The sequence below is a fragment of the Rhea pennata genome, chromosome 23, assembly GCF_028389875.1.
Source record: "Rhea pennata isolate bPtePen1 chromosome 23, bPtePen1.pri, whole genome shotgun sequence".
Classification (NCBI taxonomy): Eukaryota; Metazoa; Chordata; class Aves; order Rheiformes; family Rheidae; genus Rhea; species Rhea pennata.
This window is the reverse complement of record NC_084685.1, coordinates 5,408,272-5,432,712: the sequence shown is the minus strand read 5'-3', so window position 1 is coordinate 5,432,712 and position 24,441 is coordinate 5,408,272. Positions and strand designations below refer to the sequence as shown.

Here is a 24,441-nt window from a genome sequence, read left to right as displayed (position 1 = left end):
TTTTGTTTTTGTACTTTAAGTAGAAAAATTAATTGAGTGTTTTGTTTGAACCAAAGGTTTGGCTTCAAATGTCTAATGGAAAGGATCTGTAAAAAGCTATGCCTTGGAGCTGCTTTCCTGTTCCCTCTCAGATGTGCAGGCCACCAGTGGGAATTCTGTTGTTGATTTATGCTGGTTTTTCCACTTTTGACTCACCTTTCCAGGAAATGTGATCAGCTTAGGTTATCTCTGCCCATTTCCCCTGTTACATTCAAATTGAGGATCTGTGATTATTGTGTTAATTTTCACCATTAGAAGATATGACCCTGTATTACGTATCACAAGAAATTTCCTGTAAATGAAGTTCTGATAACAGAAAGTTGCATCATGTGATACAGATGAAAAACAGTAACTCACTGCTTGTAGAAAGGCTGGCTGTTGTTGCCTGACCACACAAGGAGATAAGACAAAACTATCCAGAAAACAAATGCATATTTTAGTAACCTACAGTTCATTTTTAGAATGTTATTAAATTCCCTTGGAAGGCTTCAGAAGAATTGGTTATTGAATTCAAAAGCCTGGCAGTCTTAGTATTTTTCCACATTTGATCTGATTTATTTATCTGACTGTTTCAGATGTGATGCATCAAGTGCTGACTCCAGGCAATAGCAGTTTCAAAGTTTCAGCAGTTACTTCAGGTTGCAATTGGGTCTGTGGCTTCATTCCTCGTAGAGCCCCGAACAGGTACTGTGCTGTAATTAGGAATGTTTTCAGTAAAACACCCCTGCATTGTAAATGCTTTTGTTTAGAGAGCTAGTGAGGGTAAGAACTATAAACTACCCACTGAATGGATTACTGCACAGTGAATATAAAAGGTCAAGCTACAAAGGGGAGTTAGGAATCCAAGACCACAGGAATTTGATAGGCATTGGCTCTTGCTGTTCTGGTAAATGGTCTAGTTGAAACATCTCTATCAAACTTCACCTCACGCCTCAGTCTTTGTTGCCAATTCCTTTTCTGGGACTATGTTTTCCACAGCTGCCTGTGACTCCCTCTGTTGCAGTGCAGCTATTCTTAATAAGGTTACAATCTCCTCTTATGCAGTGAACATACCTCTGGTTTTCTTGTCCCCTTTGAAAAGCCCCATGTGAAGCCAGACTTGGATACTGCTTGTTCCTTACTGGTTTCCAGATTTATATTCTTGGTCCTCTGTTTGGCCAGGACTTGCTTGCTCAGTGGGTTTTCTGTTTCCAGGTGCTTTCTCCATTTACAGAGCTCAGATTTTAAAGCTGCCTTCCATTACATCATGATCTGTTCAGCTTAAAGCAGACCAGGGTTTCAGGCGATGGGAAATGGGGCCATCAGTTTAAATGAGGGGAGGATTTCTCCACTCTCGGAACGTGCTGTCCTGGAACACAGACTTGCTGCGTGGTACTCCAACATCTGGAGAATCCATCTCACTGCAAAAAAGGTTGTTCCAAGCTTTCAATCCCTGGCAGCAATTTCTCTCTAGTTTTCTTATTTTCAGCTGGACTCTCCTGGCTGGCAAAAGGGAAATCTGAGATAGTTTTTCCTGCCAGGTGAATTTTTGTGTGTGTGAATCTTCCTTATTAATTCTCTATCACAAGGATTTCCTTTGGTAAAAATGTGCTTGGGTGGGCCATGCAGCAGCTGTCTGGATATTTAAAATTCCTCCTGAGTGCTGTAATCTGTAATCTCAAGAGCTAGCGGTGTAGAGCCAGGAACTGTTGGTACTCTTCTCCTTTGAGAAGGATCAGTTCCCAGCAGATACCCTAAATTATTTCACCTTTTGTCTTTCACTCTTTTTCCTGTCAAGTAATTCATCCATTTGTCATCATTATATGGTAGCTGAGGACACTGGAAATGGTTCAGATGTAAAATAAGTCCCTGTGCTTCTTGTCTAAACTGTACCATTTTGGCTGTGACGGCCAGCCTGCCAGGTCTCCTCCATCCAGAAGTCTGCAGGCTTTTTTATTTCTTATCACCTCTTGCTCTTGCTTGTTTCCCACACTCCCAAGTACATTTATCCTTTTTCAAAGCTATCTCATTCTGTTACATTTTGTGGTCTGAAAGGTACTTGAGGTACGTGAACACTCTCCACACCTCACTGCCCAACCTAATGAGTCCAGTAAGTTTTAAAGCATATCTGCTTAAATGGAGACCAGCTCATTCACACCTGTCTCTGGTCCCAGACATTATTTCAATGCTCTGTTAATTCAGTTCCTCCCATCTCCTCCCCTCTGGTCCAAGCACTAGTTCTGCTTCTTTGGCTGATGGGGACGTAGAGAGCAAAGAGCAGTGGCAGAGTTTCACAAACATTTTCTTCTGGAGTGGAGCTGCCTTCTCCATCCTCCCTTGGCTATGCAGATGTAACAGCACTGATCTGAGTTACAAATAACCTAGTGGGGTTTTTTGTTGGTGGTGGTGGTTTTTTTGGGGTTTTTTTTTTTTTTTTTTTTTGGGGGGGTGGGGGTAGGCTCCACAGTCTGTTGTGTTGCCCAAGCTAGTACTGCCACTGCAAAAGAAATAGCAAGGAGTTCCTTGGGGAATCTACAGCAAAGAGAGGAGAACAAACCCAAGTCCCAAGCAGAAGGCTGTACCTCACCTTGACCACTTGAGTCCCGTTTCTCTGATCTTGCTTGCCATGGTGTACAAGCATGGTATGCTTTCTCTCTTGTTCCAGGAACTGCTTGAAACTCCACAAACTGTTGGCCTGTTCTGTCCAAGATTACCAGCCTCTTCTTCCTTGATGAGGCTGCCACTGCTTTCTTTGTGGTTCTCTGTCATGCTCTCCTCATCTCCAACCAAAATGCTCTAAAACAAAATGATTAGGCAGACTTAGGAAATAGCAAAAGCTTCAAAGCATTAAATGCTAACGCTTCCTGCTCCCCTTTGAGAGATCAAACATTCTGCATCGTTAGCCCTGCAGCAGCAGAAAATGCTCTAAATCTTCCTGAGCAATCGGGATTTCAGTGGCAGTGCAGAATTGCATGTAAGGAGGAGCAAGAAACTGATTTATGAGGAAAGATTAAAATGACTAAGTATATATTTCTTGGCCAAGCCACTGCTTGAGAGCAGTGTGACAACCATGTAGAAGAATCTGAAGGGCACAAAGAACAAAGATGGTGGAATAGTTTGGGATAACATGAAGTTTTGTGATCAGGAGTGATGGTGGGAATGACTCAGGGATGATGGAGCTCCAGAACCCATTTGCTCAGTTACTGGGGGATCATTGCACAGTGGTGAGGGAGCCTCAGGCTTGGGGCCGACTAAGTCCAGAGGGCGTAAAGTATCCGTGCTATTGCCGTGCAGCTGCAACGGCAGGAGTGCCCAGCAACGGAGTCGTTTCTATCTCCTGTTCTCTCTGCGTGTGGTCCTGATTCGAGAGCACTTAGAGCCCAGCAAAATTGCCACCTGCAAGCAAAACCATTGAAAAAAATAACGTGCCCAACACACAGGGACTGCCTCGCGCTGCCGGGCCGTCTCCCTGCCTCCACCTCCCCGCTCGCAGCCTTCGCTTGGCGGTTGTGGTTTGGGGAGCGATACCAACCAGGCTCATGATGGAGTAGGACACGGATCCTCCCCGTAAATTGGGAAAACTAGCTGGGCAAAAGCGGGACCGAGCCCACACTCTTGAAGGATCAGTGGGGGAGGTTGTCCCACGAACTACGGGACCACATTCACATCACTGACCCTCCTTAATGCTGCTTCAGTACACGGAAATGCCACGTTTAACATCTTTTGCTGCTAAACGAGGAAGAATGTGGTCTCCGAGAGGCCCTGGCAGCTGGGGAAAGCTGCTGCTTCCTCTCGGAAGGGGATCCTCGGGGGATCAGCGCCGCCTTCCCGCTGCGGATCAGGCACCGCGCAGGGACCGTGCACAGCACTTCCCAGCTGGTAATTCAGAGCAAAAGCCCTGAGAGCCCTAACGGGATTACTGGCGTCCCGACGCCGGATGGATGACTGATTTCCCCTTTTTAAAAAAAAAAAAAAGGAAAAAAGAAAAAGAAAAGACTCCTCGTCTTTGGTCTTAAATCGCCCCAAGCAGGAGGCAAAAATCGGGCTCTTGCGGGCACGTTTGAAGGGTCCCGCGGGGGGAGCGGGGCCGGCGGGGCGCTGAGACCCTCCGGGCGCCACGGGAGGGCCCCGGCCCGGCCCGGCCCGGCCCGGCCCGGCCCGGCCCGCCTCGGCGGCGCTGCCCGCCTGACGCCTCCCCCCGGCCGGCGCGGCAATGGCGGCGCGGCGGCGCTGAGCGGCGCGGCCATGGCGGGGCCCGGCGCGGCCCCTCCGCGCCTGGCGCTGGCGCTGGCCGCCCTGGCCGCCCTGGCCGCCGTGAAGTACTACCGGGACGCCGAGGCCGCCCGGCAGCAGGTACCGGCGAGGCGAAGGGAAGGAAGGGAAGGGGGAGGAGGCCGCGCTGAAATGGCGGGCGGGCGCCGACCCCGCCGCCCGCCTCGGGCTGCCCGCGGCCCCTGCCGGGCACCGGCGGCCGCTCCGGGGCTTGGGGTGGCCGCCGGGCTGTGGTGGCTGCTGCCGGGCTTGGGGTGGTGGCCACCAGGCTGTGGTAGCGATCAGGCCGTGGGTGGCCACCAGCGGGCTTGGGGTGGCCACCGAGCTGTGGTGGCTGCTGCCGGGCTTGGGGTGGTGGCCACCAGGCTGTGGTTGCGATCAGGCCGTGGGTGGCCACCAGCGGGCTTGAGGTGGCTACCGAGCTGTGGTGGCTGCTGCCGGGCTTGGGGTGGTGGCCACCAGGCTGTGGTAGCGATCAGGCCGTGGAGGCCACCATCAAGCTTGAGGTGTTGGCACCAGCAGGCTGGGGTAACCGCAGGGCTGTGGTGATCGCCAGGCACCGGTGGCCACCAGCGGGCTGAGGTGACTTGCTGGGCTCCAGCGATTGCAGAGCTGTGGTGGCCATTGGGCTCGTGGTGGCCATTGGGCTCGTGGTGGCCACCTCCGGGTTGAGGTGACTGCAGAGCTGTGGTGATTGCTGAGGTCAGGGTGGCCCTTTGGGGCTTGAGGTGGCCACCGCCGGGCTGAGGTGACCGCTGCACAGCCCCGCGCGGGGTGCCAGGGACCCGCGCGGGCCATCGTTCCCGCCGCGGCCGCGGGAGCCCCCGGCCGGGCCGCGCTCCCACCTGCCTTCCCCGAGCCCAGGGCCAGGCCCCGGCCCCGCGGGTCGGTAACTTCTCGCACCCCCTCTCACTGGGCATGTGGAAACGTCTCTTCTTGCTGCTTTATTCCCTTCAAAAAGGGCCTGAAACTTTCTCAGATATTCGTGGGTTGTTTTTTTTTTTTTTTCCCCTCCAGATTAGAAACGCAGATCTCCTCCCTGGGAGACTCTGACTGAAGGAGCAGCAAAAGAATAGAAAATAGGAGTTGAAAAATGGAAAGTGTTTTTCCTTTTCTTTTTTTTTTTTAAAAAAACACTTTTTTACATTAGACTGATTGACATTGTTTTTGATCGTAATACGTATAATTCAAATACCTGCTGCGTGCTTTAGAGAAACGGTATCTTTGTTAAAGATGATGCTCCCCTGGCTCTTTGCTTCAGAGCGCATCCTTGAACGTCTGCAAAGGTTCGCAGTGAAGAGCAGACTTCTCAGTTTTGATATTTCTGTGGTGAAAAGACAAATGTTCTTAAAGGATGATTCTTTTCATTGTTTTCTTTCTTTCTCTCTTCTTTTCTTTCTCTTTTTCTTTTCTTGTTTTCTTTGATGCTTATTTTTTGCATTGCAAAAAGGGGGAAATGGCACAAACTTGTTCTTTAGAAGAATTCCACTGACAGGGACAGGAGAAGGGCAGAACAGTCTTTATGGGCTCCCCAAGAGGACAGAACGCCAGGTCTTTTGGTCTTTGCTTTGTTTTTTGTAGAGGGCAGGCAGACGATTGCAGACGGGCGCCGACAGAGATGAGAATGAAATTTGAACAGCCCAAGGTTTTTATTTTTCCTTCAGCTTGCTTACAGCATATGTCTCGTCTCTTTCTATGGAAATGTTTATTTAGCTAAACAACCCACAAGCAGGTGGGAGAAGAAATCTTTTGTGAAAGCCACAACCCTCCTCCTCCGCAGAAAGACTGAGACTGCTTCAGCCTTACTCTTCAGCACAGACAGGGAAACTTTATTTCATATAGTTGAAGGTTAGAAAGAAAGGGAGAGGGGGAGAGGCTCTGGAGAGCTTTCTCAGACATAAATGCTATCAAGAAATAAAAGGCCAAGGCCTAACATCTTTCTCCCATTTCAAACGTCATCTTTATTCTCTCTAGACAGAGTGTGTCAGGACAGGTGTGTGCTCTGCAGAAGGCCTTGGACCGTGTTGCTCCATGGCTGGTGTCTTATCTCGGCCAGGTGGGAGCCCTTTGGGGTCCCCATTTACCAGCTGCAATGCAGTGAGCTGAGCTGTCCTGCTTTGTGAATGTTTCCGAAGGGAGAGAGCTGTCCCTGCAGAGTCGTATGGAACCGATAGGCTGCACCAATGCTGCCTGAAGCGTGCCTTTCCTAGAGAAGTGGCTATTTTAACTCCCTCTGGGGAAGGGATCATCATTTGGAGTGGGCAGTAGACCAGTTTGAATCCTATTAGCATGGTGGCTGATTCAGCTGGCTGCTGGCGTGCCTGTAAGATGTGTGCATGCACACCCAGCCAGAAGTCACCTGGCTGCAAGGCAACCATATCTCTGACCAGTTGTGGTTCTAGCAACAATTTTCCGGCAGTTCTGCTGCTGCTGATTTTTCGTTGCTTAGCCCCTGTGAAAGTGAGGGCCGAGAGGATCAGCTCGTGTTCTCATTTCTTAATTTTCTATAGGTTAATTGATACGTATATATTTTGGTGCTAATATCCAACATCAGGCACCTCTTCATGTTCTGCTCTCCTTTGTGCAGCCTGAGATTTTCTTCTGTATGTATTGGGGGTAGCTGATTCTCTTTCTGCCTTCAGTCCCATTAAATAGATGGTCATGGCTTTCTCCTAATACTAAAGCAGCAGGCAATCTAACCGACTGAAAACTTTGTCACTCATTGCCTTGCATCCCTTGAGGTCTGCGTCTGTGAAGCGCAAAAGAAGAGCGGCTGTGAAAGATTCATCAGCAGGGAGTTGGTGAAGCGCTATGGAGAGCACTAGGAAATGGACCATCTCTTCAGAGCTCGGTACGCATTTAGGTCGGCCTCCTCTGTAAGGAGGAGGCTGTTGTACGCCGCGCTCTGCCTGCGCTGCGCGCTGGCTCCCAGGCAGTGAGTGATCATGAGGTTAAAGCATTACATGCCACATACAAGCAAGATCTAAAGCAGAGAAACATCCTGAAACCTGGCCTGAGGCTTCATGACATGACCCTGGCATCTGGCTGTCAGGGAACAGGACAATTGCTCAGGAAAATGAGGTTGCTGATTTATTGGGCCAAGGATGTGCTTCCCCTTTTCTTTAGGGAACAAATTCCTGGTCCCAGGAACTTGGGGAGTCCTGAGTGGATTGCTCCTGTGCATACATAAATAACTATCTTGTTCCTTCATTCCTTTTTTTTTTTCAAGTGCTTGCTCCTCTCTGTGTATCAGGTCTTTGCCTTTCTTCAGTGTGTCAGAGTCCAGATCTCTGGTTTGTATTCCGTGGTCTTTGTTTTTGTCTGTCACAACCCTGAAACTGCCCTGGAAGGCTCTTAAGTGCTTCTGTTGCTGCAGTTGATGGGAGCAAAGCCTTCCAGGCTGCATTAGTGCTGCTTCAGGCTGGCAGGCAACAGATGGAAAATAAACTAGTTCAGGAGCTCTGGGGATGGTAATGGTGCTGCAGGCAATAGAGAATAAACACAGCTAAACAGCAGAATAGAGAGTATTTATCCTTTCAGCTTCAGGCTTTTACTGGGGTGACAGAGGAAGCTGCCCCAAACGGTGGCTCACAGGGGACCTGCTGCAGGCTGGCAGGGAGTGATGTGGCTTGTCGGACTTGCTCGCCATGTTTCTGTCTTCCCACACCAACATAGAGCTCTTGTTCTGCATGCAAGTTGTCCTTTTCTTCCCTTCTGCGCTTCGATATGGAAAAGACCAGAAGAATCTAGTATTTTTCTGAGGCTGCTCCAAGTGAGACGTTGCATTTCAGTGGTATTTTCCGCTGGAGAATCTCCATGTGCTGTACTAAGGGGGGCTTGGCAGACTCTCCTACCAAGTATGCAGAGGGGGAAACTGAGGCAGAGTGGCTGGGATCTTGCCCAGGCCATGGTCTGTGTAAGTTCTTGGGAAAGACCATGGGAATTGTGGTTCCCAGATGGATGACAGATGGCAGTGCTCCCAGCAGAGCAAGGAGCCAAAATACTTGGTGCAGTCCAGAGGCTGGACCTGGAGGGGGTCTGGCTAGAGCAGGCCAGTCATGGGTGGTAATGTTAGCATGGATCTCAACACCAGTTTAGGTTGAATTGTTTTCTGCAGAATACAAGGGCTCAGAAGTGCTCACCTTCTTCATATTTGTGTAAAGTGAAAAATCATATATTGGACCACCTTTGTTTCACTGTGCGTTAATCAATTACAGAAGTCAGGGGTCTCTGGGTGCCCTGAATACCTGCAGGTTTAGAACTACCTATCTGGGAAAAGTTGGAAATTTTCCTGATGACAGACTTTGAGGATGACTCTGAGCAAATAATTCAGTTTGAATTGCTCAGCCAGATGTAGTTTTAATATGCTCATGCCAACAGTTCCTGGACACCAATGTCTATTGTAAATAGCACAAAACCCTGCCAAGGGGCGTTAATCTTTCAATTTGATGGCTGTGTTTGTGTGCTGTAAGAATGCAGATTAACTCTGAAGCTGAGAGAGGCCTGAATGAATTTCTGTGAGAGGCTGGAAAGAAATACCATTTACCTCTTCTTCCCAAACTTAGGAACTGGCACTGAAGTCTCTGGGAAGCGAGGGACTGTTTCTCTTTTCTTCTCTGGACACAAACAACGATCTGTACCTCAGTCCAGAGGAGTTCAAGCCAATAGCTGAGAAGCTGACAGGTAGGTATCTGCCTTGCAGAGCTGTCCACACAGAGCAAGAAAAAGCAGAAGAGCCTTGTATGCACTCAGCAATTTTTATTCGTGTGTTACTTCTTTTCTGGGTGCTATACTGGGTCTGATTTACTTGATGAGAGTCTGCTAAGCTTTACGTGTTTTTGGAACAGCTTAAGCACTAGACACTAATTTCACCAAGTGCAGTTTTTATAAGACTGACGATTTCATTGCTGAACTAGTAAAGTACGTAAGTTACTTTGTCTAGGGCTTAAAGGGGATTTGGGATGGGCGAGTGCAACAAATACAGCTCAGCCCAGACTAGGCCAAAGCTGTCAGTGAGTCGTGGTGTTTTATTTGTGCCCTCCTCTGGCTGTAGCAGTCTCTCTCAATAGCAATTACAAGAGATCATGTTTGGAGACTATATCAGCATGTAGCAAATGTCTCTTGATGGTGCCAAGAAGGAAGAAGTGTGGTAGTGATAATGTGCAGGAGAGCTTACAGTACAATAGAAAAACTGTCAATAATTTGCTTATGCTGTAATGAATTGGCTAAAGTGTGTGTGTCTCTTCCCTCCTAGGTGAAATCAGACTGCTGAACTGTGCCATGGGCTTTAGAGTGTGATTCACTAAAAGGAGAGTCCTCTTTAATCCATGTAGCAGAGGCTCATCCCTGGGTTGGGTCTGAGTTTTGCCATTACATACAGCATAGTGACAGCTGGGAAGCTACAAGTGCTCTAGGATTTACCGGGATAAACATATAATCATTTCATCATTACTTAAAAGGGGAAGAAGGGGAAACAGCTGCTTAAATTCCTGTTCTTTTTTTCTAGGGGTTGCTCCCATCTCAGAATTTGAAGAGGAGGAGACGCCAGATTCCAGCGGGGAGACATTGTCCATTGTGGCTAAATTCCAGCCATTGGTCATGGAAACGATGACAAAGAGCAAAGATGGTTTCTTAGGAGTAGGTATCATGCAGGATCTGTATGACCAGAAATGACACGATAAGCACATGACTTATGGGTTGGTAACATCAGCAGGAATGAAAACTAGCAAGTTTGGGAGGGGGAGATGGGCTGGCTGGAGCCAGTGGAATTTGGCTTGACGAGCAAGCTCACTCCTCTCTGCAGTGTTTCATTGTTTTCTAGCAGCCTCACAGTTCTTACAGGTGCCGAGGAAAGCTTCCGTACGGGACCTGGAAAAGCACCGCAGGCTGCAGCTCGGAAAACTGCTTGGAACAGTAACTGAGAAACATAAAACAACTTCACCTTTCAACAGGGTGCTAACACTGCACTATGTTAAGGACTTCTCTGCGCAGGGACTGGTCCCACAGTATATGTCATGAACCCCCCACAGCAGAGTTGTTTCACTTGTGGAGGTTCTCACTGAAATTTTCTGATCTGTTACTGTCAGTGAGCGATTACCTGTGACCAACATCCTGGGCTCAGAGATGCGGGTTGTCCTGGGCGGTCAGACTACTCTTTAGCAGGGCATCTTAGTTTGCAGCCAAGATGATGTGAAGGCAGCAGGACTAGTTCTGCATGTAGGCTGGCTCTCTGCATTCAGCAACACAGTGCCCCAGCTCTGTTAGGTCCTGTCTGGGAAGCCTGAAGAAGATATTAGGGAGAGCTCTCCTGGAGCGAAGTACAAAAGCAGTGGTGTTATGTGCCGTGCCAGCCCCCACAACTTGTTCCCTATTACTCATAGAAAGTCAGCATAACTGTTTGGTGGTGTTTGGGGAAGAACTTAAAACGTGAGATATAGATAGATAGATTTCCCCCCACCCTCCCAAACCTACTTACACCCATCAGCATTACTGCATGTTTGAGGAGTCTAGCTGAACAGCTCTTGTAAACTGGCTCTGATACTCTCTTTTCTTCACAGATTTCTCACGTTGCGCTGTCTGGGCTGAGGAATTGGACCGCTCCAGCAGCCCCCATGAGCGTGATGTTTGCCAGGCAGTTCAAAGCCTTTCTTCCCCCAAAGAATAAACTTGATCTTGGGAATCCATGGTGGATAATTCCTAGTGAATTAAACATCTTCACTGGGTATCTTTCCAACAACCGATTTTACCCTCCACCTCCTAAGGGTAAAGAGGTGAGATATGAACCATGCTTTCTATGTACCTGAGAGGTGGTTTGTATAAATGTTATTTTATGGTGTTTGTGCCATAGACTGAGATCACATTTGCCTCTATAACAGGGAGGATTGCAGTAAATCAGTTTCTGGGCTTCCAAGGAAAGCTGATGTGGTCCAGCAAGGGTTTAGGGCTGTTGAGAATGCAAGTGGATACTGGCTGCAGTAGTTGTTCTTGATCCTATGTTAGTTGGACTTACTTCAGTACAAAAGGCTTAATAGCCCAGACAAATGGAGGAATGGAGGGAATTTCTGGAGGAGACAAGGCTGTTAAGTTATGTCTCTCTGACTTTCTGAGGCAGAAAAAAGGCTTCAACCTATAGGCAGGAACACCATGATCTAAATCGGAGGTAAAACTGAAAGCAGGCAAAAGCAGTAGGTATCTGTCATGGCCAGATGAGGCTGATTTACCTCGTCTTACTTTAAATGTTTGGATTTTTTTAGGCTAGTTTCTCCAAGACAGGGAGAAGAGAGGATTATTCAGAAAGCCCTTGTGTGAAGTGGTTGCTTCTTGTAGAACAGTTGCTGTGTGCCGCCCCAGAGGTGGGGCACTTCATTGACAAGTGAAACGATGTGTGTAAATAGTTTGTAAAATCAGGCTTGTATATCACTATCCCCTGGGGTGCCAGGGTAGGTGTTAGTGATCTCATAGCTGATATACCTCTGGAGCCTGGTGTGTTTATTGATTACATATCCACTCTTCGAAAGTCTTAAGTAGTATTGATGGATACAGCCTCACAGCATCAGTTTACCACACTCAGACATCCACCCAGCTAGGATGATGAAAACTTGCAAACAATGGGAATAGATTTGTTTTAAAAAGCAGCCTCTTGCTTTATCTCCTTGTTTTGTGATTAAGTAGGTCTCTAAGCCAGTTTTTAAGTCAGAGGCCTTATCTGACCTCCCTGATCTGGTGAGGAGTTATTCTGGAGCTGCAGCTGACTGCTAGAGGGACTGTTCTCATTTTTGCTCTCTTACAATTCTTTCCTTAGGTCATAATCCACAAGCTCTTGAGCATGTTCCACCCACGCCCCTTCGTAAAAACTCGCTTTGCTCCCCAGGGAGCTGTGGCCTGCATCCAAGCCATCAGCGCCTTCTACTACACCATAGCTTTCAGGTAAGGGCTCCCAACCTGGCTTTGAGGGACCACGGGTCCGGAGGGCTTGGGGACACTTCAGAACTTGTTCTGCATCTCTGAGGAGTGGACAAAGCTGCAGTAAGCCAGTGGCAGAGTGCACATGTCATTGCTTGTGCAGGCGTGTTCCCAGACAAGGTCGGATACCTCCTACCTAGGAAGGACACAAAGGAGTTCCAGAAGGATGGTTTTCAGCCGGTTCTTGCCCATATGTGATGTTTGGCTGGGGCCTGAAGAGGGCACTCCTGCTCCAGAGACCGTGGTGAGGCAGGGACTGTTGTCCACATTCAGGGCAATGGCCTTCGTTGATAACTCTTGGTTTAGAAATGCCTCTGGTTGAATGGGAAGAATCTAATTAGCAAGAAATTTGTTAGGTTTTGTTTAATTCAGGGATGGAGCATTTTCTCCAAGGGAGAAATTCTGGGGAATTGTCCTCTTGTTTTACTGGGAATGTTACACACAGCTCTTGTTTACTGGATCAGGCTGGAAGGGAAACTGAGGGAGTCATAGTCTGTTCCTCTGCTTCAAGGAATGATAAATACTATAATTCAGCCTTCCTAGGCAGACACTTGTTGCTCAAATCAAAAAGTTGTTAGTACCAGAGACTCTCCTGACCCAGGGCATCTGCTCTAGCCCTTTGCACATGAGAAGCTTTCTGAACTGAACCTCTCTGCCTCAATTTAGCTTCATGATTTCTGGGGCCTGGAGATCACTTCTCTCTGCTGTCATCTGTAGCGCATGATCCATTATCTCCTTGCCGCTCTGCAACTGATGGCTCCATTCTCGTTTCAGAATCCACGCTGAGTTCCAGCTGAATGAGCCACCAGACTTCCCCTTCTGGTTTTCCCCAGGACAGTTCACAGGCCACATCATCCTCTCCAAGGATTCTTCCCATGTCCGAGAGTTTAAGCTCTTTGTCCCTAATAACAGGTACAACTGTTTCTCCCTCTTCATGTGCCTTGAGTACAGACTTGAGGATTCCTGTAAGCGAGGTACAATGAAATTCAGGATCTCTGGAATCCTGCGCTGTGCCAAAGTGGGGACTGTGCTTGGGAGGAGGCTGGCGGGCTCTTTTTATATGAAGATACGGGTGAAGTAACAGTCCTGGGTGGAATGGTATCCCTCAAAGTACGTGGGTTTTCTGGACCACGCAGAGAAGGCATATCTGCAGGATGAGCTTTGGACAGGCTCATTCTGCTGTTTGCTTATCTGTTTCCCTCACACATCCCTCTCTGCCAGCGGTCATCACGGTCATCATGTTCTCAGTTCTGTAGATACAACTGGCACTCTAAACTGGTTCTGATGCAATTTTTCAGGATTAGCTCTGTGTATTGTTATCAGCCGGGCTGTGGGGCATCTGACAGGGAAGGACAAGGGCAGAGATATCATAGGGGATGGAGACATGGAGTTGTGGTTGGGGGTGGATGTCCTTACACAACCTGGCTGCTGTTGGCACATGCTTCAACTCTGCATGTCCAGGCCTGAGCTGTCCTGTGCCAAACCACTTCAGTAAAGGAGGTTTCTGCAACTCCATGGGAAGACACATGGGGACAGAGGGATTTAAATTATCCAGATACTGCTCTAGAGACAGGCAGCAGCCTCTTTGTTAGTAGTACTGCTACAAGCTCACCTTTACAGTGCATTGTGGCTGCTCACCTTGACTTGTCCCAGCAGTGCTTTGGGCTGTTCCAGGGACTTCTGCAGGTGTTAAATACCTGTTGCAAGCTGCAGGAGACTCCTTGGGTGTCTGTGTTGGATGAGCTGATTATTTTTCAGCAAAGTATCTTGAAAATGTAAATGAAATGAGCTCTGCAGTTATCTGTAAAACTGGCAAAGCATCTCTACCAGTCACTGAGGTTCCCTGGCCTGTTTCAGGGTCTGATTCATTCGACAGTAACTGTCACCTGTCCTTGGAGCATGGGGAGGAACAGGCAGGCTGTGGGGAGGGAGACCCTGGAGATCTCCGTGCCCAGCTTGAAGCACTGGAATTCAGCAAATCCTGATGCTCCATTTCAAAATATTTTTCACTTGGTGCGACAGGTTAACATTTTGTGTATGTAGCTTCACACTGGCTCATTACTGCTCTCTGGCAAGCAGCTGGAAGAGTGTCAGGGGACAGAAGTTTCAAATCTCTTTGGTTGTGACAGCTGGAGTGAAAATTCTGTTATAATATTACCCTGGTGACTCAATCCCTGTGGTTCTGTCAGCACGTTTGTTATAGCAAGTAGACACTTTCGGCTCTGCCAGCAACTTCTTACAAGGGCCTTTTGCTTCCAAAACACTTTTAAAAGTTCGAAATGATCAGAATGTACAAGTTCAGGCCTGGGAGGAAATGGGGAGCAAATGCACCTCTCTTTTCCTTACTTTGACAATACTCAAAGGTATGAACGCATTTGCCCAGAGGGTTGGGGAGCTGTCTAGGCCCTGATCCAGCTGGATCTAGTGTTGCTGGTCTTGTGCAGGGCATTCTGTGATCTCCAAGCAGCCAGGGACTCTGGGCTTCTGGGCTCACCCTGCAAGAGAAGCATTGGATGTTCTCATAGTTCATGGTTTCCCATGCACAGCTTTAGCCTTGGGTTACTCTGAATGTATTGAGTTCTCTTTTCAGGTCTCTGAATGTCGATATGGAGTGGCTCTATGGGGCGAGTGAAAGCAGCAACATGGAAGTGGATATAGGTTACCTGCCTCAGGTCTGTAATTGCTGTCTGTCCTTCACATTTGTGCAGCATCTTGGCAGGGATTTACCTTGCCTTTCCCCTGCACTGTATTACCTCAACTATCTCTGTTCTTAAGAGCATTCTGTTGAATGCTACAGCATAATATTTCTGATCTGTGTGTGTCTTCTGCAGTGATGTGACTCACTATTGCCAGCTCTTGTGGGTCTTTTTTTTTTTCTCTTGTCTGTGGTATGTGTTGAATCCCAATCTCCTAGAGTCATGGATGTGTGGAGTCATGGGAGTTTCCCTTTATACAAAAAATTGTCTGAGCTGCTGTGGGGGAAGGGTTGGGGGCAGAATCTGGGCTCTGAGCACAGAGGGGTGTAAGAAAAACAGTGTATCTGGATTTAGAAATTGCATGAAGTTTTTCCTTTATTTTGTGGTAACTGGAGCTCAGGGGCCAAGAAATTGTAAGTCATGATCTTGAATGCCTGAGGTTAGGTCTTCTCCTAAACTAGATCCATGTTTCTTTTCAATTGTCAGAAGTCCTGAAAGAGGGAAGACCTACAAAATAATTTCAGATGTACAAGAACGCTAAGCTACAGGCAAGTCCCTAAACAGCTTTCCCTGTTGCACCCTCTTGTGGCTAGAGGACTGTATAAGGGCTGTGCTGGTGGTACAAACAAGAGCTTCAAGCTGGCCCTGCCAGATCCCAACAGCTTTAAGGATCTGGCGTCCCACAGTCAAAAATCTTCCACTGGCAGGATGGCAATACGGAATGAGCAATACGGAATCTGGCATTCCCAGTCTAGCCAGCACAGACATACTATAACTGAAGGAAATAAAGTTGTGTTCCTGGTATTCCCCAGTAAAACACATCTACAACTAGTGAAGTGCAGTTCCAAGAAACAGAAATCAAGTTAATGATCTCTGTCTTCATTAGAAGCTGCACAATCTTATTTTGCATCTTTATCTTGTCCTGCAGTACAGGAAAGCCAGGAGTGATATATCAATAATATCTAACTCTGAGTCTGTTCTCCTACAGATGGAGCTGGAATCGACAGGGCCTTCAATCCCCTCTGTGATCCATGACGAGAATGGGAATGTGATTGATAGCAGAGATCCCTCAGGGGAGCCCATTCAGTTTGTGTTTGAAGAGATAACCTGGCAGCAGGAAATCCCCTGGGAAGAGGCAGCCCAGAAGCTGGAATTGGCCATGTATCCATTTAAGAAGGTGGGGAAGGGGCTGTGCTCTTTCTGCCATAGCACGTCTGTTTGGGTAGGATCATTTTCACCAAGATGTCCGGTCACCTCGAGGACCAGCATGAATCATAGGCCTCAACTTAGCAACATTCAGAGTAGCATGAGGATCTCTCTGCTCAGCTTGCGCCACGCAGGTGCATCATGTGTGATGTGATGGGCCTCCAGTTTCCCAATGAGAGAGAACAGAATTTCCGAAAGGCCATTTGGGGTCACACAGAAGCAGAGGCAGGAGCACAGCCCAGATGTCATGTCATTCCAAGCTCGTACTGTAAATATAGGCTCATTTTTCCTTCCTCTTATCAGTAGCTGCCAATGCAATTTCTGAGCAAGGCAGGTAATCGCACTTCTTACAAATGGTTTTCCTTTGGCATTTCTTTTGCAGTGTTCTGCTACCTTTGGACCAAGTTTTCCTTATCAGCAAAAAACACACATTCTGCCTGTGCCTCTACACCCTGCAAGGAGACTCAAATTTGTGGCATTGTGTGACCTAAACTATTTAGCATGCCAGTAGCCTCTGGAGCAGATGGCTACTGCCTGTCACTGCTTTCTTGGCTGAAGGGACATGTTTCAAAGGCTGCTTCCTTGTGCCTGAGCTTACAAATGTCCCTTTGAGTTGCCAAGATGTTAATAAAGTTCCCTTCATTTGAGTGATTGGAACTCTGTCTCTGCAGAGTCCCTCGCAGCCAGTTTGTAGGTAGTTTCGGTGAGATTTTGTAATAAATATCTCAAGGCCGGATTTCCCAAGCTGCTTATGTATGTTTGCAGACAGCTTGCCTGCAGTTGTGCTGATGCACTCTGGCACGTGCCAGCATAGCCCACATGTTGCAAGGGGCACACTGCAGTCTAGCTGTATCCCTGGCCGTTTGTCATGTACCTGGACCTTTCCCAAAAGAAAAGCTGCATCTTGTGTGGCAGTAGAGTTAGTGCTCTGGACTTAGCATGTAGTGAAATGGATGTTGTGTGGCCAGCACTAACAGAATGACCAGCTGCAAGTTGCTGGGTGAAGAAATAGTTCCTGCCCAGGATGTGGCTGTCTCTCTGCTCACTGTGGCAGGGCTAGAGTATGTAATCTGGATTAGAGGTCTGTGCGGTGGATCCCTGAGATGAAGGGAAGTTGCCCCTGTGGAGAGCACCACAATAACTATTTTCTTTAGTCATCAGCAAGGCAGGGGGTGGACAGAGCTAGCATTGAGCAGGAACGAGCTGATCGCCCAGTAGTAAGGCTGAGCTGTCATGCTGCGGCTTTGTGTGTATGTTGCCTGTGTGATGTGGTAGGCCTGTTTCTTTCAGATCCTGCTCATATTTGAGGTGGGTTGTTTCGCTGTCTGTTTCTCAAGTCATCTCTCTGCCTCCAGGTTTCCTATCTTCCTTTCACGCAAGCTTTCGAGAGAGCAAAAGCAGAAAAGAAGCTGGTACACTCAATCCTACTGTGGGGTGCCCTGGATGACCAGTCCTGCTGAGGTGAGGGCAGTTCCCATGTTGGCTGGAGGAATGTTGTGCATAATTCAGGCTCTCAGAAGGGCTCAGAGTCAGGGAGAAGGCAGTGGCAAGCTTTATGTAGAGAAGGGCTGGAGGTGGGAGCTACCAAACAGAACTTGTGTTTGCAATGGCAGGGTTAGACCTAGGCAAGTCCTGGACTAGTTCTCTAGTTAAAGAGCCCTGATTTGAGGGGGAGGAATGGGTCTGTTTTTTTCGCTTTCTCTTCCCTTCTTATGTTGCCCGAACCAGTTTGCTTGGGTTGAGGCAGTGTCTGCAGGGCAAGAGAGATGCTGCTCCCTGCTTTGTCTCCACATCACTTTTCATGTCTGCACAGGAGAAACCAGAGACAGATGCAGGGTTGGGGTTGTTGTGATGTGTCGTCATTTCTCCCACAGGCCCAAGAACTTGCATGCCACATTGGGCAGGACTAATGGGTCCTGTCTACCCCTAAAAACTCTCCATTTGTGTGGGCTCTGCTGTGATATGAGCAGAAAAAATGCATTCATGGTGGATCCTCAGGGCCTGATACTTTCCCTAGTACACCAAACCAGTCAGCCTCCATGGCAGGCTGGTTCTGCAATGTCTTTGGTTGCCTTGAAAGTGGCCAGCGTCTCTGCCAACAGCGCACCCTGGAAACCATAAAATACGGAAAACTGCCATCAAAGGAGAAATAAGACAGTGGGCCTGGTTGGGGGGAGCCTGAGTCAGCTGCGACAGCAGCCAGCCGCTGGGCAGAGCAATGGCATCAAATGTGGCAACAGCCAGCCTTGGAAACGCAGCAAGTGACTGTCTGCCTTCCTTTCTGCGTCAGGTTCGGGGCGAACTCTCCGGGAGACCGTCCTGGAAAGTTCGCCCATCCTTGCCCTGCTGAATGAAAGCTTCATTAGCAGCTGGTCACTGGTGAAGGAGCTGGAAGAGCTGCAGGTGAGTGTCACAGACACATCTGCCTTCTTACATTTGGTGCTGATGAATGCACATGGTGCTTGGTGCAGGGGTGTGGGCAGGAAGGGGGAACTCGCACCTGTGCCAGTGGGGGATTTCAGTTACCCTCTGTGTCTGAGCAATTGCAGTGGCAAAACAAACACCAGATGGAGTCAGGCTAAGGAAGCAGCGCAGTGATCTCCTTCACTCTGTTACAGTGCCAATATTAAAAGCTAAACCAGATGCTTCACTGAGAGAGAGCCCGGCCCAAGGTCATTTGTGCCATTGGCAAATTGGCTGTTCTGCGTAACCCAGAGAGCAGCTAAATACTGTCTGAACCCCGAGTCTCCTGATTGCACCTTTCCTTACTTGTGAGCCTTTCTCTGGGCACGTGCTGTTAGCTGGGAGTAGTCACAGTGCTGGAGAAGCTATGAAAAGCCAGGATCAGGCTGTGTATGTGCCTGAGAACTGCCAGTGACGAAGTGATCATACTGTTTGGGGGAAAATCTACTGCCGAAGTGTGTGTGTGTGTGTGTGTGTGTGGCAGGGAGGAAACACTGACTGGAGGGGAATAGTAAAGCACATCATCAGATTGGAGCCAGCTACCATGCTGCAGGGCAGCTCTTCGTCCGCCCCCTCATCCTGGGTTAGGTTTACTCCTCTCGCTCTGTTCTGCTAGCGTTGGTGTCTGCAGGCATGTTCCTGTGGGGTCTCTTTACAGACCAACAGAGAGAATGAGTTCTACAGCAAGCTAGCTGACCTGCACCTTGAGAAGTACAACTTCCCCGTGGAGATGATCATCTGCCTCCCTAATGGCACTGTGGTATGTTTGTTACTCCTTCAGCTGGGCTTGGCTCTTCCTCTCAGAACGTGCTCTCTTCCTCAAATACATCACTCCCTGGGGGGAGGAGATGGCGTCATCCAAAGTGCTTGGAAAACACCCAGCTGGTTCAGGCTCTATTACTGGAAATAGAGTGCTGTTTATCAGGATGAGGATAGGACACACGGAACAGAACGAGCTCCTGCTGATGGGAGACACTGGAGTTGTATCCAGAGATGCACAATAGAGCGAGTGTTTAAAGGCCTCCTGTTCTGTGAAGAGGTGAATGTCCTGCAGACTGCTGTCCGTTCAGGTCCATGTGCCCTCAGGCTTGCTGGAACTGGGCAGGACTAGAGGCTGACTCCTCTGTCCAGCAGCATCCCAGAAAATACAGGGTCATCTGTAGACCTGAAGCTTGTATCAGCTGCCCTAGCCGTTCTCTGGTTCCCCAGGCCCTTTGTGGGGCTGTAGTCCCTTGCACTGCTGTGCTCTCAGGGACATTGTGACAGACGGACACAAGTGCTCTACCAAGAAATATGAAAAAAAATGCACTTTTATTCGGAGACATAAGAGAGAACAGCTCTAGCAGAGAGGAAAAACATAAAACTTCAATCAAACATCTGCCTACATTTCTTCGTTCTGTCCCTTCCCCACCCTGGTTGCAGTAAGCGACCTTCGGAAAGCAATTGTAGCTTGTATCCTGCACCCTCTTACTGTCCCTTGTGTTCATGCCTTGGAGAAAGACTCTCCTTATCAGCCCGTTCTAGCACATTTCTCTCTTCCTCTTGCCTCTCTGGGTTTGTCACAGCAGATCAGCCATTAGCAAGTCAACATGCTTTGGCTCTGTTGTGCCCCTGCCTTGGATTTGAAGAACCGCAGCAGCTCCTGACACTCGACACTGCAGTGCTTCACTGTGTGTCAGCGGCTGGGCTGTCTGAGGCAGAGGATCCTGCCAGGGCTAATCTGATTGTGCCCCACGCTTGCCAGATCCTAGCTAGTGACATTTCCAGTGACTTGTTGCTGTCTCTTTAGTGGCTGTCCTCCAAATTAGGCTGTGGACTACTGACTGCAGGCTAGTGAGTGACCTCAGCTCAGTGAGTTACATCCTGTCAAGGTTGTAGTCACCAGCCATGTGTCCCCCCCTTGCCCATCTCCACCAGGAAGCAGAAGACACAGGGACATTTTAAGCTTATGTGCTTGTTTTGCAGCCAGGCTGGGCTGAGAGCATGTGCTGAAGCAGTCAGTGTGAGTGGGCTGCTGTCTCCCCAGCCCTTGCTTATGGCTGGGTTTTGTATGATTTTGCCCAAATCACTTTCTTGTTTTTCTTAACCGTGCTGAGCAGGGGGTGAGCACTCATGGGAAAAGCAGGTCATTGTCTTTCAGACACCTCTTTCTCTAACTGTAAAATGGAAACCTGACTCCTGGATGCTGAATTAGCATTTGCAAAGCATTAGAGAGTCTTAAATTTAATTACAGTCTTGTCATCTGTGCCCTGGCTAGAGGTCAAAGTAGTGGATGGTGAATTGATGTGGCCTTTAAAGTCTCCTCTCCCACCTGTTTTCCTTCCCAGATTCACCATATCAATGCCAACTACTTCCTGGATATTACTTCTATGAAGCCTGAAGATGTTGAAAGTAGCGTCTTTAGTTTCTCAACCAATTTTGAAGACCCTTCTACTGCAACTTACCTCCAGTTTTTGAAGGAAGGACTGCAAAGAGCAAAACCATACCTGCAAACCTAAAAACAGTGGCACCTGACTGCCCCACAGAGATGGCCAAAGACTTCAGAGATCTATTTTCATTACAGCAGTTCTTCTTCCTCTTCAGGCCAGGCATTGATGTTAAGATGCAGACAGTCCCAGCTCCAGGACTGGAGCTTTGTTCTAGATGATCTAGGGCTAAGTTTTGAGTGACACCAGTTTCTGTTTACATAACCTACCCCTTTGAGTTCAAGCAATTTTTTTACAGGAGTGAAAATACTTGAATCTATAAACACTCAGTGTGCATGTACCTTGGTGTGTCACCAACCTTCACATTTTTCCACCTCCTGTTCAAACTCTCTGTGGTGAAAGTCCTGTAACAGCTATACCAAGTGTCACCTGCAAACACCTGATCTCAAGGGCCTGACTTTGAGTTGATCGTGGAGAACAGCATTGCCATTATGACCAGACATTCATGGTGAGTCCCTCTGCCCCGTGGGTGAAGGTACAGAATCCAGCACAGGTGGAAAGCTCTTCCCTGGTAGCCAACATCCTCATACCTCATCTCCAAGGGCAGTTCTGAGGTTGACTGAGCTGTAAGCTATTCTACGGCCTGGATCCCAGCTCTTCAGGATGGCTTTCAGTGACAGCAATGGCAACAATGCCTAATGTGAGGACTCCAGCTGCTAATGTGTAGACGTGCAAGTCAGAGGAGCTATTTAGAGGCCTGTGCTCTGAAGTAGCCTCCTTCCAGTTCCCTGGATGCCAGAGATGCTTATCCTGTGTGACACGGTGCAAGACATGTCTCACTTACTCAGGTTCTTTGTGTCCGAGGCAGATAGTGAAGTTGGCATAATGAAATTAGCAGTGGAGAACTAAGTGTAAGAGCTGTGTTGCAGCTTGGAGATGTCAGGTGTAGATTAACTGAGGAGGACTGAGGGACCAGAGCCCCTGTTAGTTCCACCAGTGCAGTGTGTGCACTCCAGGTTATAGAATGTGGTGGTGAGTGGTGACCCTGTCCTGTTCAGCCCAGGGCTGTCCCCACCCCACATGCTTTGAGAGCTTTGTTCTCCCAGTGTGCCTCTTACTGGTCGTGAGATGCTCTCGTCCACATTTACTTTGAGAGTTTTCACATCACACTAAACAAATGAACCATGATGAAGTTCCCTTTGGGAAGGGGAAGTTCAGAAGTGGAAGTTCACCATTGCCCTAAGAGCATTAGCTCTTGGGAACTGAGCAGTTTTAGAAGCCAGGATGATAAAGAAACTTCCACGGAACATCTTCCACAGAAGAAATTGTCCAGGCAGAATGCCACTGTGCCTCATCTGTAACCATCCTGAGCAGTCATTCCTTTTTTGTACAAATGCTTGGCTACAGGGTGAGTGTAATTTGGGGAAGGGAGGGTCTAAATGAAACAGGTTTAAAGCATATTCCTATGGATAGATGAGACAAAGCATCTCCAATAGATGGCTGCAAGCAGCCTGGTTGTTGATGCTTTCTCTGCTCTCTAAAGCACAATTTAGTTGGACCAAATCAAAAGGGGAAAAAGCCTTTTTTTGGAAGGGGCATTTTCATTCTTGGAATACGCTACCTGGGAGGAACCAGGGGTCTTTTCTCACCCTGTACCTGTCCTGTCCCCAGCTCTTTTGTCTGTATCCATGGCTGGAGACTGAGCTGAGCTTAGAGCTTTGGGCTTACCCAGGATAGCTTCACTAATTGCTCTAGTGAAATTAATTACCCCTGGGATGTTTCTCAGTATCAGCTTTATAACTATGCATTAGCTCTGCACTTTTCTAGCCCTCCAAGGGGCCTGCAGTAATCACAGGCTTGGTTCTAGCAGTTTTCAGTGATGGCTATGGAAAGTGTTGACATCTCTAGGCAGTGTTAGAGACCGACCTCCAGCTGATGCACCCACAGTCTTGGTCTGTCTGTGTCCTTAGAGGGGCTTTGGCCCAAGCTGAGAACAGCAGAGGAGGCTGAGTACTACCTCCCTCTGGCTCCTTTGGAAGCACAGTTTTAGTGTAGATCTGCCCTTCAGGCTTTTAGAAAGCTTCTTTTGAGGTATTTTTGTTGCACCTTTCTTTAGCGCCTCAGTAAGGGACTTAAGACATCAAAAGCAGTGTCTGAGAGTTGTACTCGTGCAAAGAATTCATGCCACTTGTTTTTCCTTCTGAACAGTTTTGCAGCAGAGCAGGCCAGGCAGAGCAGTGGCTGAAAGCACAAGGATCATTTTGTCTCCTCAAGGCTTAGAAAAGTAGATAAAACAGAGGGGTCAGGCGAGCAGTGCCTCCAAGGCCAGCGCCCAAGTCCCCGTGCCAGGGCTGTTCCCATCCCTCCGGACGGCTGTCACAGTGGGGAGCTGTTACACCAGTTGGGGCTAGCTGTGGTGCCAGCATGGCCATGCGTGGGGCCGCTGATGGGACGAGGAGGAGGGACGGGTGTCCCCGACACTACTTCAGCAGTGCTCCCTCACAAAGACACTTGTCTAGGCTATTCCCGTGCAGAATTAGGACGCATGCCTAAACCTGTGGTGAGCCTGGGAGTGGAAAACCTTTAGTTTCTCTGAATTTCACTCGCATGAACCACAGCCGTGAACTGTTGGGCTCTTGCAGCACAGTCTGGAGTCACTTATGAGTGTGTCTGAGTGCAAGGTGATTAACCCAAAGTGCGGCAGGAGAAGTCCTGTTGCTTCACGAGCAAAGTGTTCTGGGGATCCCTTGGGAGGAGACGTGGCCGTGTCCCCCTGTTAGTCTGTTACCTGTAAAGCTGCCTGAGCAGCTGCCCCTTTCCTGCTGTGTGATGGCTGGGGTGGACTCTGGGCAGAAACTGTTGTCTGAGGCTTTTTTTAATACGTGCCAAGCTTTTCCTCGTATTTGTAAACTCCTTAAGTTTTCCAGTAGTCTTTTGATATATCGGGGCGGGGAGGGGGGAGGAGATGCTTGTTTTCCCCATCTCTTGTGCTTTGTGATGGTCTGGTCTTAAATCCACAAGTGGGTCAGACCTGATATTTGCCAGTGGCGATTTAGTGGAAAACCAGCACCGCTTCTTCCTCCGCTGGAGCCTCGGTCGGCGCGGCGCGGCGCGGTGCGGCTCGGCGGGCTGCCCAGCTCTGTAGCTCCTTCCTTAAACCGCTGCCACCACCTCGGCCTCGCTCAGTTCTTGCCTCCGTCGACTGGGGGGTGGCGGGACGGGAGGGAAGCGCTCGGGGAGGGGGGCGAGGAGGGGTCGGCCCGCCCCGCGTACGGGGCTGCCTCGCGCCGTGGGACGGTCACGCGCCCCCAGGCTGCCACCGCCCCCCTCGCGCTGCCGGCGCGTCCCTCATGCCACCGTTGTGCCCCGGGGCCCCCCCGGCTGGCACACGCGCCCCA

General features: G+C 48.8%; 1 protein-coding gene across 1 annotated transcript; it reads left to right on the top strand.

The window, feature by feature from the left end:
• The first annotated feature begins 4,263 nt into the window (after positions 1-4,263).
• Positions 4,264-24,213, top strand: SELENON (selenoprotein N). The gene is made up of 12 exons (XM_062593944.1): positions 4,264-4,371; positions 8,856-8,973; positions 9,797-9,927; positions 10,848-11,060; positions 12,092-12,216; positions 13,027-13,164; positions 14,843-14,924; positions 15,937-16,125; positions 17,510-17,615; positions 18,445-18,557; positions 19,276-19,377; positions 20,945-24,213. The coding sequence occupies exons 1-12, from the start codon at positions 4,264-4,266 to the stop codon at positions 21,113-21,115; spliced, it is 1,596 nt and encodes a 531-aa protein (XP_062449928.1). The 3' UTR covers positions 21,116-24,213.
• Positions 24,214-24,441: the final 228 nt, after the last annotated feature.